The 19693-nt window shown below is 33.0% G+C and overlaps 1 protein-coding gene across 5 annotated transcripts in view; it reads left to right on the top strand.

Annotated features, from left to right (window-relative positions):
• The window catches only part of ZNHIT6 (zinc finger HIT-type containing 6), a 55343-nt gene that overhangs the window by 9482 nt on the left and 26168 nt on the right, over nt 1-19693 (top strand). For all 5 annotated transcript variants that reach the window (XR_001594833.2, XM_016128075.2, XM_016128072.2 and 2 more), the window contains exon 6: nt 18515-18583. Coding sequence is in view for 4 of the 5 variants with exons in the window: in XM_016128075.2 (XP_015983561.2) it covers nt 18515-18583 (69 nt within the window). In the remaining variant the exon portion in view is untranslated. The remainder of the gene's footprint in view (nt 1-18514; nt 18584-19693) is intronic.

Below are 19693 nucleotides of genomic sequence, written 5' to 3'. Positions count from 1 at the left end.
CACTGGAGTGTCTTGGCTTTTTATAATTCTTTCTAATTTGGGGTTCCAAGTGAGGTTTCATGTGAAAGCCAGTGATGGGGAATAAAAGGTCTTGGGAAACTTTATAGTAATCTGTGAGTACCGATAATATAATAGAGATTAGTTTGCTACTTTCTGAAAGTGTTGGGTCAAAAAGGCACCATATTAGCACAGAAGAAAACAGGATTCCAAAGTACCGTAAGTAGCCCAGTAAATTATTGGATAATACCTTTCGAAAGTCAAGATTCTGGATTTGGATTTTAAAAAACTGCATAAGTCCCTTTCTCTTCCTCTTTGCTATATATGAGACCTTACAGAAATTACTTCCTTTTTCTGAGCCTCCTCTGTATGATATGGGGGTTGTACTAGGTAAACCTAAGGTTCCCTTCCAGTTTTACTACTCCATTAATTGAAAATACAAAACCATCAGAATTACTAGTATTCTAATAAACCTTCCACCTTTCAAAAGATGTGATATTATTAGAAGATGATGTTATCTGTTTATTTATTATGTTTCAAGACACATTTATAAAGGTAGTTTTCTTTTTTCCTGGTTAACTTCCAAAAGTTAGATAATGCCTTCTATTTATCAAATATGAGATGAATCCTTCATGCATTGTGAAACTGACATTTGGAAATTAACATAATTTGTTTGAAATTTAAGGTAACTGGTTTGTGCCTTCTCAAATATAAAATGTATTCCTGTTTTATGAAAGAAGTCACTCGCAATGTCATCAGAGCTTAGTTCTCAGTGCTAAAAAGCATATAGCCTCAAATGTAAAATTTAGGTCTCTAAATACATGAATGTGTGTGGGAAGTTTTTTTCAAGAATATTTACTATATTTACTATATTTTCTGGGTTAGGACCCAAATTTCTGCTCTGTAATTTTGGAATACCTCAGATCCCTGAAATGGCAAATCAGACTTTTCTTGCATTATGCCCCTTGGTCACAAATTTACAATGACTTAGGGTTGAGGAGATTAGCAACATAGTGCACAATAGGCTTTACAGTCACTTTCTTAGCTTCTTTCACATATGTAAAATGGAGGTGATGATAGCTACCTGTAGAGTTGTGACCATTAGCATATTAATTCACCTAGACACTAACTAGAGTGTAGGAAGGAATCAGCATGTAGCAGTAGTAATCATAAAAATAATACACCTCATCATAAAAAATTTTATAAGGAAAATAGCACCTGTTATTATCACTCTGTAGAGATGACCACTGATAACATTTTGTTTTCTTCTAATCATGCTGCTTTTTTCAATTAATAAAGTAAAATGTAATAATAAATATTTATCCAGAAATATGAAAAGCCTGCATGACTTTCCTCAAGTTAAACATTATTAGATTTTTTTCCCTTTAAAAATATATTAGGGACCCATTTCTTTGTTAATGCAAATCTACTTCATTATTTTTAGGAAGTATATTCCAACTATGACTACTATATATTAATTCATTTAATTATTCCCATATTCATGAACATTTAGCTTATCGCTAGTTTTTAGTTATTACAAATAATGCTTGAACAAATTGTTTTATGTGCTTGTCTTTTCTGTAGGATTCATTCCTAGAAACCTTAATTATTAGTCAGAGACTACATGCATTTAAACTTTTGAGAGAAAGTCCAAATTGGCCTCCCCAAAAAAGTACCACTTTGAACCTTCATCAAAAAAGTATGAGAGTGCCTGTATTAGTTATACTTGTACTTTAATGGAATATTATTAAACTTTTTTTCATGTCTGATTATTAGAGAGGCTGAGCTCTTAAATTTTTATTTCTTTTAAGATGTACCTGTTTATATTTCATCTTGTTCTGTTATATACATTTGAATATTTTCACCAATCTGTTTATCCTTTAATTTTGTCTTCCAGTTACTTTTGATGCATTTTAAATAGTTGTAAAAAAATTCTGTATAATTCAGAAATAGTAAAATAAACTGATTAAGAGCACAAACTGGAGCTGGGCTGCTTGGGTTCAATTTCCTGATCAGCCACTTCCTAGCTATGTGATCTTAAGCTAAGCCACTTAACTACTTTGTGCCTAAGTTTCCTCATTTATGAAGTGGGACCAGTAATAAATTAGGGTTAAACCCGTTTTTATTTCCATATGTAATTCTATATGAAACTACTTATTTAAACATCTAACTAGCACCGAGCTGTCTCTTTTTTAAAAAAAATTGCTAATTTGCTTTTACTCAATTACTACTGAGATATAGAATATTTGCCCACATGTTTTAGATTGATATCTTAAAATTTAAGTGTAACATTCGACTTTAATGCAATAAGGTGATCTGTCCTTCATAGAACCATTTTGGGACTCAGTGCAGTGAAAAAAATGTAACTTACGTCTATGTAACTAAATTTTTCCATTCATTGTTAAATGGCCAATTATATTTTTAAATGGAAAATGGTTTTGCTGCTAACCGAATTTAAAATGTCTGTATTCAGATGTTGGATGAATAATAAAGGATTAACGTGGGTTCCTGGCTAGTCGAAAGCCATACCTAAAGAATATGGCCAGTCACTCAGCTTGAAATCTCTTTAATCACAAGATTTTGTTCATTCTTGTTCAGAATTTTCATCAGTGATTAAGATCTTGATTTCTTACCTTAGCACTATTGACATTTTTGAACTAGAGAGTTATTTTTTGTGAAAGGCTATCTTGTGCATTTTAGGATAACGTTTAGCAGCAGCATCCCTGACCAATACCCATTAGATGTTGGTATCACAGACACACACACATGCATATACACATATCCCTCTGTTGTGACAACAAAAAATATCTCCAGACGTTGCCAGATGTCTCTTGGGGTGGGGGCTGAAAGGGGAAGCAAAATCACTATTTTAGAACCACTGATTTAGATGAATGCAGAAGACATACTTATTGAACTTAATGCATGGCAGAATCAGGATTACAGAACTTTTGATTACGAAAAGGTGGTATGTAAGTAACAACATAAATAAGGTCCTGCACTTCAGAGGAAGAATATGAAAAAAGACACTTAGAAGTAACTTCTTTGGGATTCTTGTGTTTTTTTTCAGCCATTCATATGAAAATGATCAATGTTTTAGATGACCGTAGTGTTATTTTTGTTCGGAGGGAAGAAGTGAATACTGAATTTTTTTAAAGACTCATCTTCACTTCTGTTTTTAAGAGATTCCTTTTCAGTGCATGTTTTCAACTTTCAAAAGTGGTAAGGCTTTAACTCAGATAAACCTGAATTTGAACATTGCCTGTATTGTTTGGTACACATTAATTAACCTTGGGCAAGATCAAACTTACTGGGTTGTTGAGAAGATTAAATGAAATAATACCTAAAATAGTACCTAGTACTTAGTAAATAATGTACAATGACAATTAAAGGTATATGCTTTCTTATCTGAAATCTTAGGGATAGAATACATTTACTAATAGGTCTGTGGTAGCATTGCATAATCAGAGAATACTATTTCTGCAGTAAAACCTACAAATGTTCACATTATAATGGATAAATAATGACTATAAATAGGCTCAGTCAGGTTTTGCTGCAGGAGGAGTTATAAAAAAAAAAAAAACTTAGTTTCAGAGGTTTGGGGATTTGGAAATTGTTTAATGTAAGATTTTGTTCTGTACTACGATTATTATTACTACTCCCTGGATATTAAATTTGTCCTTTGTTTAAGTAGCTTGAGCTATAATATAGTCAAAAACTCAGAATGAGCCTGTTCAAAATTAAATATTCAGATGTTAACTTTTGATCATTCTGAGTGAAGAATTCTTTGTGGTGTTTTTGTAACTTTTCTATAAAGTCTGAAGTGATTTCAAAATTGAAGTTTTTAAAAAAATTTGAATATCCCCATATGAAGTGTGACTAATATGTCACTGTGCCTGACTTACGTCTATAGAGCTAACAGCAGGTTATGTAGCAGCAGATGCAATACATTCCTTAGAAGCATAATTTATTCTATCCCAGGCATCCTTTATGGCAGGAGTTTTTGACCATTATGACTCTGGATCTCCTAAAATCATACACACAATTATGTGATGTGAATTTTTCTAAGAATAGGAACTGTAATTTTCATTTTATAGTTAATGTGGGCTGTAACACTAACCAGTCTGTGAGGTCAAAATGTAGTATTTAATAGCGATGAAGTTTGGAAAACTGGTAAATTTGCCAGGAACATCATAAAGGATAGCTTTAATGAACAAAGAAAAGTTAAATGGTGCTTATATTAAGAATAAGATGAGCCAAAGCAAGACATCTTGATATCTGTTAAAAAGAGGAGCTGGATTAGGAAATATGTCCAGTAGAAGCTCCCCTACTTATTTTGGGGCAGATCCCAAACGACTTTAAAATAGTGACTCAGAAGTAAACTTTTTTACCTCATCTCTTTGTAGGGCATATAACTATATTCACTTTTACCTGACTCTAATCAAAAACTGTTGAAAGAAATACTAAAGACCTATATGACAAACACTTAAAAGTCTACCGAATGACTTAAAAGATTTGAACAAATGAAAAAAAGTATCTTGTTCTTAGGAAACTCAATACTATAGAAATAATATTTATTTCTTAAATGAATGATCTTTAAATCTGATGTGATCCTAATCAAATTACTAATAAAATTTTGGTTTTTCATTTGTTTTGTTTTATTTTGTTTTTCTTTGAGAAGAAGTAAAGAGTTCATGATAAAATGACAAGTTCATTTTGAAGAATAAACATGGGAGAATCACCAGGAAAAACTGAAGAGTAATGAGGCTGGACTCATTAAAATTTATGAAACTCTAGTAGTTTTATGGTGCTGACATATAAATCTATAGTCACCTTAGATTGTAGAAAATAGACACAAGGATATTTGGTACTCTGTTGTTTGATCAACATCTAATTAAGGCAGATAATTACTTAGTCCACAAACGCAGTTGAGACAGCTTGCCATTTGGTGGAAAAAGGCTTAATCTTTTACTAGAACTTCCAGGTGGATCAAAATCTTAAATTTAAAATGAAATAAAAAAATACTGGAATATTTTCATAATCTTGAAGGGAGGAAACATTCCAGCCAAAGCCAAAAGGAAAAAAGATAGCTAAATTTACTTAATTTTTAGAAATCGTTTGGCACAAAATGACCAAAATAAAGTCAAAAAGCTAACTGGATAAAAAAAATCTTTAACATATATCACAAAGTTTATGCGTTAACAAGAAAAAGACTAGCAACTTAATAAAGGGGGCAAAGGATAACAGATGATCATAGATATATATGTACATATATCATGGAAAGATATATACATATCTATTATATGGCTGCTAAGCATATATTAGTAATATCTAGTCTAATGAAGGTTTGGGTTAGGCCATTTTCCTCTTCCACTGTTCTTGAGAGTATAAAGTAGTAGTCATTTCTTAGAAGGCAGTTTGGTACTGTTTCTCAAAATGTTATGTATGCCTACTCGAAGAATTTAGCCCACAAACATATTAGTACATTTCACGGAGAGGTATATGTCCATATATATCTTTTGCAGCATTGTTTGTAGTAGTATAAAAACTATCAAAAACCTCAAGTACCCATCAGTATAGTTCTGAGTTAAATTAATAATGGTAACTTCATGCTGTAGAATGCTATGCAGCCATTAAATCAAAACAAAATTAAATGTAGAAGTATTGTTGTGGAATGACATCTATGATATGTTCAGTGAAAAAAAAATGTAGTTTAAACAATTGTCTGAAAGATATAAAGCTCACTTTTTCTATTGCCGTGCAATTTACGTGCAATGACATGTACAAATCATAAGTGTACTTTTTTTAAGCTTTGACAAACGTATAAATCTGTAGAACCTAGTTCCTATAAATGTATAGAACATTGTCATCACCCCAGAAAGCTTTTCCAAATTAGCTTTCCTCTCCAAAGATAACCTGTGCTAATTTTCTTCTCCCAAAGATGTTGCCAGTTTTAAAATTTTATATATATGGAATCATATAGCTCAGGTATCCCCAACCCTTGGGCTGCAGACCGGAACTGGTCCGTGGCCTATTAGGAACCAGGCCACACAGCAGGAGGTGAGCAGCTGGCAAGCAAGCTAGGCTTCATCTATCTGTGTTTGTAGCCGCTCCTCAGCACTAACATCACTGCCTCAGCTCTACCTCAGATCATCAAGCATTAGATTCTCATAGGAGCACTGGTCCCTGGTGCCAAAAAGATTGGGGACCACTAATATAGCCCATCCTTTTGAATGATAGGTTAGCTGAATATGAAATATCTCAAGTTGACATTTATTTTAGTAATTCATTTTTTTATTCCACTGTCTTCTCACTTCTCATTTTCACTATTGAGAATACTGTTGTTTTATATGGTCTTTTTATTTTTTCTCTTTCAATTACTTTTAAGATCTTAATATTTTGTCTTTAGAGTTCTGTAGTTTCACTATGATGTGTATCTTCATGTAGTTTCTTTTTATTTATCTTCCTTGGGATTTGTGCTTTCTGAATGAGTTCTGGAAAATTCTAATGCATTATCTTGTCCTCTTATTTATTTGTCTTTGCTACATACTATTTAATTTATTCATCAGTGTCCCCCAAGTCATTTTCTCTCCTCAGCTGTGTCTAATTAATCTGATCCTTAGCCCGTGCACTGTTTTTGTTTGTTTCAGTTATGGGTTTTTTTTTTTCCCTAAAAGTTCTGTTTCTTTCCTAAATCCATCTGGTCTTTTAGATAGAATGGTATTTCTTTCTCATGTTTGAAGCTTCCTTTTGTTCACTAATTTTGGATATTTCTTATCTGTATAAATTAACAGTATGTGAAGCTCTTGGAAGTCTGTTACTGCTGCCTGATATTTGTCGACTCATGATTATGGTATGACTCTTGTTTCCTTGTTTTTTTCCTAAAATGTAATTGTGCACTCAAGTTTATGTAGATGGTGGTACACATTTGCTAATGCCAGATACTCTATGGTATCAATCCAGGACCCTCTTTTAATTTCCTAGTCTGAAGTTTCTCAGACCATACTAGTAGTAATAATCTGAATCAGAGATCCCTTTGCGGAAGCTGCATTCTCAATTGAAACCTTTCTCTCCAACTGCTCCGCCTTTTTCTCTCCCTAGAGCCCAAACTGAGGTCAACAGTTTTCCTTGTTGTCTCCCTTTGCTAATAGGCAGGATTTTTCTGGTTCATCCTTTCACTGATTTTATGCAATGATCTCAGTTTAAGGTCTCCAGTTTACGTGGGCCCAAGTTTCTTGTCTCATGTCACCCAGTAACTGTTGAAACATCAGCCTCTTGGTTACCAAGATTGGCAAAGGCCTCTGGAGCATGCGTATTTTTAACATTCCACTGTGAGTTTCAGTTTCTGCTTCCTTTTGGCCCTGAGATTTTTCTTACTTGATGATGAGCTTAGTATGGTTGTTCTATTTCTCTAGGATTTCTTACTATGCTATTAAAAGGTTTTTCAGATTATCTTCTCTACCATGTTGCCCTAATTGTTTAAAATAAGCACTTTCTCCAGCATTAAGTTAAATAAGGTCATTAGCAGGAAAGAGGTGGATCAGGAAAACATGATAGTTACTCTTCACCCTGAAATTCTCCTTGGAATTTCTCTGATGGATATAACCATACAGAAGGAAAATGAAATACGTGCAAGGATAGTCAGTACAGCATCATTTGCAATAGCTAAAGAGTAGTATCAATCTAAATATTCATCAATAGTGGACTGCCTAATAAATTGTGGTAAACCTTTACAATGGAAAAAGAATGAAACAGCTCTAAAATGTACTAATATGGAATGAATGCCAGAAGTATTACGTGAATAAAGATAGATGCAGAACCATGTTGTTTATTGCTGCTATTGTGTGAAAAATAGTCTTTATATATAGATGCTTAGAGACAGGGTTGAGAATTACGTACCCTTTTGTACCTTTTTGAATTTTAGACTTTGTGCATATAATGCTTATTTCAAGAATAAATGAATTTTTTAAAGTAATTTAAAAAGACATCGATTGATATGGGCAAGACTGTAATACATTTTGAATTGTAAATATAATCTTTGAAAAGTTTTCTGATGCTATCACATGAAAGTTCATGTTTTTATTCATGACTACCACTCTTTCTTAATTGTATTTTAGTGTTTTGCTACAGGAAGCCAAGGACGCCAAACATGTATGGTTGTGCTTAGATAACATGTATCATTTGGTTGCATAAGTTCATTTTACTTTTCTGGCTATTGGGGTCTGAGGATTAGGCAGTAAGGAAGGTGGGGGATGCACTTTGACTTGTCAGTTGGAAAAAAGAATTGGACTGAGACTACTCCCCAATAATATCTTTAGCTTCTCTCCAGGCTTGGACTCTTACGTGAGAGCAGACCACCCATTCCCCAGAAAGGGGCCCAGTATTTGATCTACTCTTCCCACTTCGTCTCCACCTGACTTCAACCCTCAGTTCTAAGCCATCCAATCCTTATTACCATTCCTTTACTGCCATCAGCTTAGAACTGAGTTTTAAACTTCTTTTTGACCCACGGTTCTTTAGCTCTCTGTCCATGGGTCTCTCTTAGACAAAGATATTAAAATAGAAGTGTGCACATTATTAAACAAAAGTGTGAATTAATATTTGAGCTCCAGTTCTGATTTAGAAGCTAGCCACTAGATGTCTCTCTTGTAAAGAAATAACCTTTTACAGATTCAAAAATTACTTTTTGTCCTTTGGATGAAATTACAGCATTCTAATTATATTGCAGTGATTTACTCATCCAGCTCTGCATAATGTCAGTAGCACTTTTTTCCTGAAACAATTATGTGGTGATACACTTCTTAAAGCACTGTGTTTTTTTATGCATGGTGTCTTATAGACGGTTTGTTACTCAGCTGCAAACTGAGTTTAGAAAAGCTAGCAAAGGAAAATGAAATGATGGGTTTTGCAGTTGTGGTTATGAGGGGAACAAGTGGATTTTGCGGTGATCTTTGGGGGATTACATAATAGGTACAACTTATTAACTAATTGAAAATGTTTAGCTCTCCGGTTTCTCTGCCATAACAGCTTTGATATAGTTTGATGTAGTAATTTCAGAGCAACAGTAGGGACTTAAAAAACGGTGTTAAAAAATAGAAACCTAATGGTTCCCCAGTCAGGCATTTCCTTACTGGGTCTTGAGACAGAGGTAAGGAAGTGCCTGTGACGTAGCTTCACAGAGGGTACATCTTTCCACAACAGCAGTTCGCTAGCATTCATGAAAATGGAAAGCCAAACTCTATTGATCTTCTTGGGGCTCCCAAATTGGTTCACTTAGGGAAGTCCTTCCCTAGACAACCAAGTCTGTTCCTTCATGATATGCCTCTGGAATAATATGTCCTTCTCCTTTTTCTTTACTGCAGCATTTATCAGCTATATTATCCCCTGCAGGGCCATCTTGACTCACCCTAAACTAATGGAACTTCTAAGTGCTCTCCCTGCCTTCAGTGTCTCCTCACCTCAGTCGCTCTTACACACTACTGCCAGATACATCTTTCTAAAATGTGTTTTTACAATAATGGTCACCTGCTCAAAATTCTTTAATGCTTCTGTCCCGTAGGAGTCATTAGTTCAGAGGTACCTTCACAGGCCATAGGCAGAGTTGCCAATAGATGAAATTTGTCATTTCATATCCTGGCCTTGGAGTGTCTAAAGCTCTCAAGTATTGTATCCCATTCCATGGCCTAAAGTTAACTCCCTTTTCTTATCACCCCTCCCCATTTGAAACTGCTACCTTTCAGGCAGTTGGAAATATAATGTTTCAAGTATTTCTCATTAAGCAAAATAATGTTAAGTCTTCCTCTGTGAAATAGCTTTTTAAAGGAAGAATAATGATGTAGTTAATAATTTTTGAATGTTTATTTTGTGTTAAACATGACAATTTAATCTTTATGTGTAAGGGAGTTTTCTTGACAAGTTACCTACCCCTCTATACCCATTGCTTTATTTGTAAAATGAGGACAGTAATAGTGCCAGTTTTGTGTAGTATGAAATTTTCGCTCTAGAGAGCACATCAGAATTAACTGGAACAATTTCAAAATGCAGATGCCTGGGCTGACTGACAGAATCACTCATTTACTGAGCCTAGAGCAGAGCTTAGGCATCTTTATTTTTTAAAATCACTAGATGAAGCTATGCATGTGTGGGGTCAGAGGGTTTATGGGAAATCTCTGTACCTTCCTGTTGATTTTGCTATGAATCTTAAAGTGCTCTAAAAAATTGTCTTTAATTTAAAAAAAGAAAGCACCAGATGATTCTGCTGTTTACCTCTACCTTTCAAACCACAGATCCATATGCTAATAAGTCACAGTCCTTTTTTATAAGTAGTTCAGTCAATGGGAAAACAAGTCAAGTCAGCTAACTCTTACACGTTTTGTAGTTTATGCTCTAATGGAGGAGTACTCATGGAATGTTGTGGGAGCACAGAGGAGGACTTACTGCCCCAGCCTTGGGGAAGTGTTCACTGACAACTGGGGACTGGAAAGACCTCGCAGAGAAGATAGAATTCGAACAGATTTTTAAAGGACAAGGAGTAGTTTTTAAGTCTAGGTTCTTATCCAAACAGAAGGGAAGGATGGTTTATAGTGAAAACATCAGATCCAAAAGAATAGAGTAGCAAATTTAAGACAATGAAAGTAGTTTGGTGTGTCTAGAAACTAGGGTGGCAGTTGTTAAATGGTAGAGAATGAGGCCGGAGAGAGTCCCACTGGGCCTGGGCCTTGCAGGACCTATATACCATGCCAGGGAGTTTAGATAGAGTCATACTTCGAGCAGAAAATTTTCCTGTTCCTCTGAGGGTTCTGTAGTAAATATAGATCTTCATAATCTGTCCCCACCTAATTTCCTAATGTATTCAACTAAATGTACCCAGGCAGGTCACTATTATTAATCCTAAAATATCTTCCCCTTCCATACTTCCTAGCCATTAGTGAAAGTACACATGATAGCTCATCTTTTCCATTATTTCTCCTTTCAGAATTCCCATAGTACATATTTTCTCTGCAGGTAATGTGAAACAGATGCCAGAATTTAGTGCTGGTATTCAGTTTTGGGTATACACATATCTGCTCTCCTTTCTGCATTCTAGTGTTTCTTAGCAGGGGCTCTATTGTCATTTTGAACGAGACAATTTTGTTGTATGGGACTTTCCCAAGCATTATAGGAAGGTTAGCAGTTCTGGTCCCTACCAGCTAAATGCCTAAAGTGTTCCCTAGTTTGGGAATAGTCAAAACTGCCCATTTTTAAATGCCTCCACCTCCCAGGTTGATAACACTTCCAGTTGAGAACTACTTTACTAAGCTAAAGTATTTATCAATTATTTGAAGCAAATATACTTTTTCATTTTGTTCTTCCTCTACTACATCCATGTTTTTAATATACTGTCTACTGAAGCCAATCAATACCACATACTTAACCTATTTCCTATTATTATCATGTAGTGGTGAAACTAATTTTTAAAAGAGCAAAATATAACATATAACTGGAACTTTTCAAAATATTTTCATAATTATGTGAGACATAAAATTTTGGTTTTCATTCTTCCCAGTTACAGTAATTTTAATTCATGCTAAGTGACTACACAGATCCTTTATATTCACTCTCCCAGAACACTTATTATGATACCAACCCTAATAAAATAGATGGATTATTCTTATGAGGAATAGCTTCTTTTATTTTCCAGACTTTAAATGTTGATCTAGAAATATATTTTAAAAGATGAAATGCTATGAATGAAGGATTATATAGCTTATTTTCTACATTTGCTTTTTCCTTGGAAGGTTTCAAAATTTGGTAGATTTCTTTCTGCTTTAAATTAAAATAAGATTGTATAACCAACTATGGAAGAAAACACTTTTTTTCCTGAAATTCCTTCAGGTATTATTTACTGCTTCTATATTTTATAACAGTTGATCATTCACAGATTATCTTTTGTATTGCTTAGAAATGAAAAGTGAAACCTAGAAAGAAGAAAATTTTATTAATTAGGATGCTTTATGTTGCATGAAGTAAAATACCCAATTCAGACTGGTTTGGGCTGTTAAAAGGATATATTTATTGGCTATCATAATTGAATATCTAGAGGCAGAATAGACTTAGGAGTTAATAGATACAGTGACTCAATTTTACCATTAAGGACCCAATTTATTGCTGATTCTCCATTGTATCCTCTATGGTGTCAGCTGAATCCTCATGGCCATAAGATGCTCATGGTAAAAATTTGGTTTATAGTAAATATCCAAGAGTGCTTCTCTCCCAGCATTACAGGATAGGAAACCTGAAATTCACTCTGATTGGACTAACTAAAGCCATCTGCCCAATCCTGAGCCATTGTGTTCAGGAAAATATACGATAGTGATTTTCTTAAGCCAACCAATAAGTATATACCCTTGGAAATAGGGATGGGGTCAATTTATCAAAGTATGGTGATGGATTAGGAAGGAGGGTGTTGGGACAAGATAGCCAAGTAGGCTTGAAAATGTTCACTATAACTTAAAAAGCATTTCAAATATGGATGCAAATATTTAAAAAATATATAGAGATACTTTTGAACTAATAATGCAGAAAAATATATGACTCGTTATTGAATTTTCAATTCTGGAAAGTTAAAAATAATATAGTAGATTAAAACATAGACTCTAGAGTTACTGTACTACATAAGTTCAAAGCTCAGGTCTGCCACTTTCCAGCTGAATAATGACTGTGGGGGAGTGGCTTTCTTCTTTCTACCTTGGTGCTCTCATCTTTAAAATGAAATAATGGTATTTTGTGTCATAGAGTTACAAGAATTAAATGAATTAATGCATGTATTTAAAACAATGCCTGACATATAAAAAACACATAATAACTGTTATTATTACTGTTGCTTCTTGCTAATGTTCTCTGATAAAAGGATCTACTGATAATTTTTATAACCTGGAAACTTTTCTAATTTAATTAGTGGTATTCTCTTCTAGAAATCAGACATGTAGATAGTCTAGCTTTAGCTTATTTACCTCATGGAGTCACCAGTATTTAAAAATCAGAAGTAAAAATTTCAGGCATTCTTAAACTGACATAATATGTCATTGTACTTTCTCAAAAGTAGTGGAAAATCCTTCCCTTAATAACTACGAACAAGTACTGAAGAGTTAATATCTTGAATATACTAGGGGAAACACTTATTAGGAGAGTCAAGTGGTAGGACATTGAGTCTCTCTGTAAGGCCTCATTTCATTCGCTCTTCTTTGTAAATGTTGGTGCATTAACCACAGAATAAAATCCATACTGTTTAGCAGAACATTCAGGGTCTTTTACATTTTGGTATTAATCAACATACCCAGTTTTACCATTAGCCAGTGAACACTAAATGCAGTGTTAAGTAGAATTTGATTATGAACTCATGGTGAAATATTCTCATTGAAGGCCCTGTCAGTATCCTGTTCCAAGCCTCATTAATTCAGACATTGGATTGAATATAGAATTACAACAATGGTAATAATAGCAGTAACTACCGTTTTTGGTTGCTGTATTTTGAGCTCTTGACATATATTTACTCATTTAATCCTATGATATAAATACTATTGGCATCCCCATTTTACTGTGAGAAACCTGAGACACAGAGATCACATCAAGTAATAAATTGTTAAGAAGAGTAGGATTTAAGAATAAAAATATTTTAACTCATTTCAACTTCGTATTGGAAATCTCAGAATTCAACCTCCATTTGTAACTCTTAATTGTAGCATATTTTTTTGAGGAAAATAGCTTTGAAGCTGTCAAAATGATTAGTTAAATAAGTAACACTAGTTCTGGTTGGGTAATAATTTCTGAGATAAAAAGGAAACATTTTAAAACTTTAAATAATGAAATATTTTTAAGTTTAAAAAGAATTTAAAATTATGTCTGTCTTTTCTATGACTATCATTCTTCACTTCTCCATGAAAACATCTTTGACTTTACTGATTATGAAAAATAGCAAATCATTATGTCAAAATGTTATTAAATACAGACATATAAATTAAGAATTAAGTCCTTTTATTATGTTAAATAGCCATAGTTAAAAGTTTGGGGCATATCTTTATACTTATAAATACATGTATGAATATGTATATTTTTAAATATAAATGCCATTATTTAACATACTCGTGTTTCTACCTTAGTGCATATAGTCCTACCTCATCATCTCAGAATGTAGATCTTACCATGATTTATTTAATCAATATACATTTAGATTTATTTTTTGTTTTAGGAAGTAGTACAGTGGACATTTTGTACATATGTCATTACTTGCCCAGTTATTTTCTTGGGATAAATTCCTGAAAATAAAACTGTTGAGGCAAAAGTATACTATTTTTCAGTATAATTTTTAATTTATAGCTTTTATGAAATTGAACTTTCAGAAACGTGCATCAGTTTATACTCCTGTCAATAATGGAGAGTGTCCATTTCATCACACTTCCCTAAGATTTCTAATTTTAACAACATCTTCGTAAATCTGGTAGGTGAAAATATTTCATTTCTGTTTACATTACACTGGTTATAAATTGGCTTGAACATCTTATTGTATCAATAGAGCAGTGCCATTTAAAAGAATCTGATGACTTTTGATTTGTATCTCCTTCCTTAGAATTATGGTAGCTCTCCAGAGGTGAAAATTGGCGGTTTTAAGTCATGAAATCAAAAGAATAATTGAGTATATGGGTAGAGAACTTAGCCCCAGATTTGTGTCTTCATCCACATATCACTTTCTTGAAAATATGGGGTAAAATGATCCTTAATAGTTTCTAGCAAGCAAGAGTTGTTAAATAAGTTACCTGTATTAACTCACTGAAACAAAGTGTGTATAAAACAATATTTATTTTCCTCATTTACTACATGTACAGTCTAAGTGTTTCTTGGCCTTTTTATTATCATCTCACAAAGAGCCCTTTTAGACATTTTTTTCTCTAATTGCCCTCTCATGATATTTTGATACCACAGATATACTGTATATCTGTTTATGTACGGTGGCCCTTCGGAGGGCCATAAACAATTATAATAGCTAAGATTATTTTTAGCCTCTTAAAAACCAGTTTTCACCCCTTTTGGGGTGATGCTCCCCTATTGAGAATGCCTGTGTGTGTGCATGTGTGTTGATAGGAGGAGGAGCAAAAGCGTTGCCATGCATGAATAGTTAGTTACTTTAGTTTCATGAGACTCAGGAGGTTCGTTTTTCTGTTACTTTATCAGGTTTTCCAGAGGGAACATGAAGATTAATAATTGCCACCATTAGTTCACCAGTCTGTTATCAAACTCTTATCACATAGTGCCTTGGGGTGCCTCAGTTACTTAGAATATTCTTTTTCTTAGTACAGTATTTCTATTCTTATGAATGTTGATAAATATGGCAAGGACACTAATATAGTGTTAGGCATTTTGTTGAATTTAAGAAAGAATAGTCCTAATGCATTAAGAGTAAATAGTAAGTGTTTAAAGTTCTATCCCAGTGGTTTTCAGACAGTGGTGATTTTGCCTCCCAGAGGACATTTGCAATATCTGGGAGTATCTAGGTGTTACAACTGAGGGAGTGGGTGTTGCTAGTGGCATCTCATGGGTAAAGACCTGGGATGCTGCTAAACATCTTAAAATACACAGGGCAGTGTCTCCACACTCACCTCCATAATAATTATCTGGTCCAAAATGTGAACACTGCTCTATCCTAATGATTCTACTTGGAGTCTGTCTTTAGAAAATAATCCAAAATACGGAAAGTTATATATATATAAAGATACTCAATGAAGCATTATTTTTATTTTTTTCCTTACAAAAGTATATTCTTTTAGAAAACATAAATATAAATGAAAAACATACATAATTAATTACAGTTCCTCTCGCAAATAATGTTTTAGGGACTTTGGTTATATGTATTATTTTAAATGAGACATGTATCAGTATAGTACATAATTATGAAAAATGGGAAATAAACTTAATTCTTTAAAACTAAGGAGGAGATTTGATTGTCCATGTCAGGGGTACATCAGTTTCAGGAACACCAAAGACTTGGAAACTACTTTAGAGATAGTTAACTTTCTCATTTTAGGAGTTCTTTATATAACATCCTTCATTATCTCTACTTGTTCACTTAAATAGTTTACTCTGAATAACTGTTCTCAAATGCCTCTTACAGTACCATAGACTAAAAAAGTACAGGCGGTTTTTTTCAATGAAGTTTACTTTTAGTTGTGTGTTCTACTAGCGGTCAATGAAAGCCCCATCCCTGGGGATATTCTTTTATTTTTTCTTTTCTGTGATTTAATATGGAAGAGCAAATGGCAAAAAATTGAAGTAGTCATATGTCTATTAATAGAGAATGGAGATTTGGCACTCTTCACACAGTGGAATACTGTGCAACAGTTAAAGTTATGTACTTAATTTATATGTATCATAAATAAAACTCTAAAGTATAACTTAAATGAAGAAAGCAAAGCACAGGATTTTTAGAGTATGATAACATTGAAATAAATGTTAATATCATACAAGATACTATGCTGTTTATAGATATGTGTGTATATATGTATGTATATAAAATATAAAACCATGAATGGCAAGAATACACACTCAGCCTCAAGACAGTAGCTACCTCTGATGATAGGAAGGGAATTGGATCAAGCGACAGTACAAAGGATCATTACCCATACCCATAACTTTTAATTTCTTAGAAGAAAAAAAAAAATCTCAAATATGGCAATATGCAAGTTGGTTAAATCTGAATGTAAGTACATTGAGTAGTCTTTACATTCTCTTTTTGTTTTTGAAATGTTGCAAGATCACATTTTTTAAAAGTAAATGTACTTTTCAAATTTGTTCATATTTGAAGTGAAGCCAAATATAGAAAGATTTTTAAAATACTCATAATTTAGCAATGTGTATATAATAAAACAGTAATGAATGACTTCCTTATAACCACAAGTAGTTAACTACAGCAAATAAAATGATCTCCAAGGGCTTTTCTCTCTTGTTTTTGGAATGTTAAGTACTTTCTGAAGGTATTTAGGGTCTATTGAATGTTAAGAAATAGGAATGGTTCTTGAAATTACTCAAGCAGTGATGGGGTGATTGAGTATGATTTACAGTTCTATAAGATAACAAGTTCATAATTTTTTCCCCTGTAACTTAACATGAAAAAAATAAATATATTTAGAAAGAAACAATGTCATGCATTAAGATTTAAAAATCGGTTTATTTCTTACTGAGAGAGGAATGTAGTCTCTCAGCCTGTCAATAGTGATATTATGCTGTGCCTGTTTCACGGGTAACAAACATTGCAAGGTGTTTTCTTTAAAACCAATAACTGTTGTATTTACATTCAGATTTTTAAGGTTTTTTTTTTCCTGAGATTTTAACATCTCCTTTAAAAATTAGTGAAGGGTGCTGTACAATTTTATCCTATCAAAAAATGAAACTTAACATGATTGTTTCTTGTATAAGTGGCACTATCAACATAAGCATAATCAAGCATATTTTTCTCTAGTTACTGCCAAAAACTGTTTTGTTTAAAGAAAACATCCTTAAGCAGATCTGTGATAACTTACCCTAATAGAAGGATTTTTACTGATTTTATGGTTATTGTCTTCTGATAATTTAATTATGTCGACGTTTGGTGGGAGATACTCAGTTGTGTTAACTGAAAATTATTTTCGATTTGGGCGGCGGGTGGCATGTTGCTAAGGCATAGATTTGGAGGAGATGGTGGCCATTACTTGGGTATGCTACTGGCTATTAACTTGCCAGTAGATTGTTAGAAATTTCTTTTAAATAAGGAAAAAATGTGTAAAACTATCATGTAGTGAAAACATTTAAATTTATGTAATAGATTCCATATTTTGAGCATTAAATATTTTTTAAAAGTAACGGTATCTAGTGTCACCAAATTTAGACATGTTAAATAGAACATATGGTCATTTTTCTAAAAACAGACATTTAATGAATTACTACTGCCGTTGGTCCTGTACCAAACCAAAATTTAGACCTGAAAGCACAGGGACTCTAGTTTAGAGTGCACTCTGCTTAGCAACCAACGTGTTGTCTACTGTTTTGCTACTGAATGCACGTACTCATGGCTCAGAAGTCTATCTACAGCCAGCTGGTCTCGACCGGACAATACTTCATTCACCTAATTTCCAGACTAATCAGAAAAAGACATCAGCTTATTGTTTTTAGCCATGAGGAAATTTATTTGTAAACTTCAAGTAGTAGCACACTGATGTCAAAAGCCCCCTGAGAAATTTTCTTTTAATTCAGAAACATAAAATCCTTGGAATTCTGAACTGCTTCACTTAATTTTTTTTTCTCTTTAAAAACCCTTCCAATTATATTGTTTAAAAAACTTGGCCTCTAAAATCCTAGAAAAGTGATAATACATAGCTCTTAATAGAAACAAAATAGATTAAAATTTAAGTACTTTAGAATTACTATTATCTGAAAACAAAAATTTAGGAAGTTTGCTTTGTGTTCACACTTTTATTTTCTACCTTGATCCTCACATGATTATTTCCTCTCTTAGAAAACAGCAGTTTTGTTGGCATGTGAAACTCCAGTTTCCACAGAGTCAAGCTGTATACATAGAGAAAAGGTAAAGTAGCACCACTGTCTATTAAGAATTTAGTTGTTGTTATTATGTCTCTATATTTAAAGTAAATTGTTAAATGTAATCTCAGTAAATATATGTTAATATTAGAATGGGTATGTTGATACTATGAAATGCTAAACATCACTGAAAATGAATGGCATACAAGCTACACATCAATATGAATAAATCTTAGAAATAATGCTGACTGAGAAAATCAAGTTATGAAGACTGCATAAAGTTTGATTCTGTTAGTAAATATGAAACAAAAAAAAGTGCACTTTTTAAGACTACCTACAGAAGTGGTATAACTAAGGGAAATGATTAGCACAGAAATCGTGGTGGTGTTTACTCTAGCAAGGGGAGCAGGCATTAAGGAAAGAGCTGCAGGGAGAATGAAGAGGGCTGGAAACTGTCTGTTTCTTAAGCTGGCAGATTATATAGGAAGTGAAAAATGATCCACAATTTTACTCTACAGAGATTACTACTATTAACATCATAGTACATCCTTCAGAAAATATTTTATACATGTACGTATGTATAGTCATAATTGGAATTAATTTGCATAGTTTTTTACCATTTTATGAACATTTTCAAATGCCATTTAAAAATTTTAATAGTTGTGTTTTGATTCCTTGGGTTAGGAAAATTTTAAAGTTGCATTTTAAGTAATATATTTAGCATATATCTTACATTATGGATAAATGTCCTCTTTTTGTAATTGTCATGGAATTTAGTGAAAAACTTTCTTATTTGAAGGTACATACAAGATTAAAGACAGGGAAAGGACTTAAATTTTACAGATAGGATTGTATTATACAATAGTATATATGAATATGTATAAATGACTGAGGAAAGTTACTAGTTCAAAACAGTGTCTTAATTTTGTTTCTCAGCTTAATAGTTTAAAAAATATTGTGCATACATATAGGAAAATCAGAAAACAACATGCTTCATTTCAGGAGTATCAAATTTAGAATGAGTAAACTAGAACATGCACTGAAATTAGCGTAATATGAAACTTTTTTTTTCAGATTTTTTATTTTTGCAGCTTTCAAATATATTTCACCCTGACATTTATTTTCATCTTTGAGCACAGGTGTGCGTTGAAAGAGG

This window comes from Rousettus aegyptiacus, unplaced genomic scaffold, assembly GCF_014176215.1.
Source record: "Rousettus aegyptiacus isolate mRouAeg1 unplaced genomic scaffold, mRouAeg1.p scaffold_m13_p_1, whole genome shotgun sequence".
NCBI lineage: Eukaryota > Metazoa > Chordata > Mammalia > Chiroptera > Pteropodidae > Rousettus > Rousettus aegyptiacus.
Note: the sequence above shows the minus strand (reverse complement) of the source record. Positions and strands in the feature narration are given on the sequence as shown.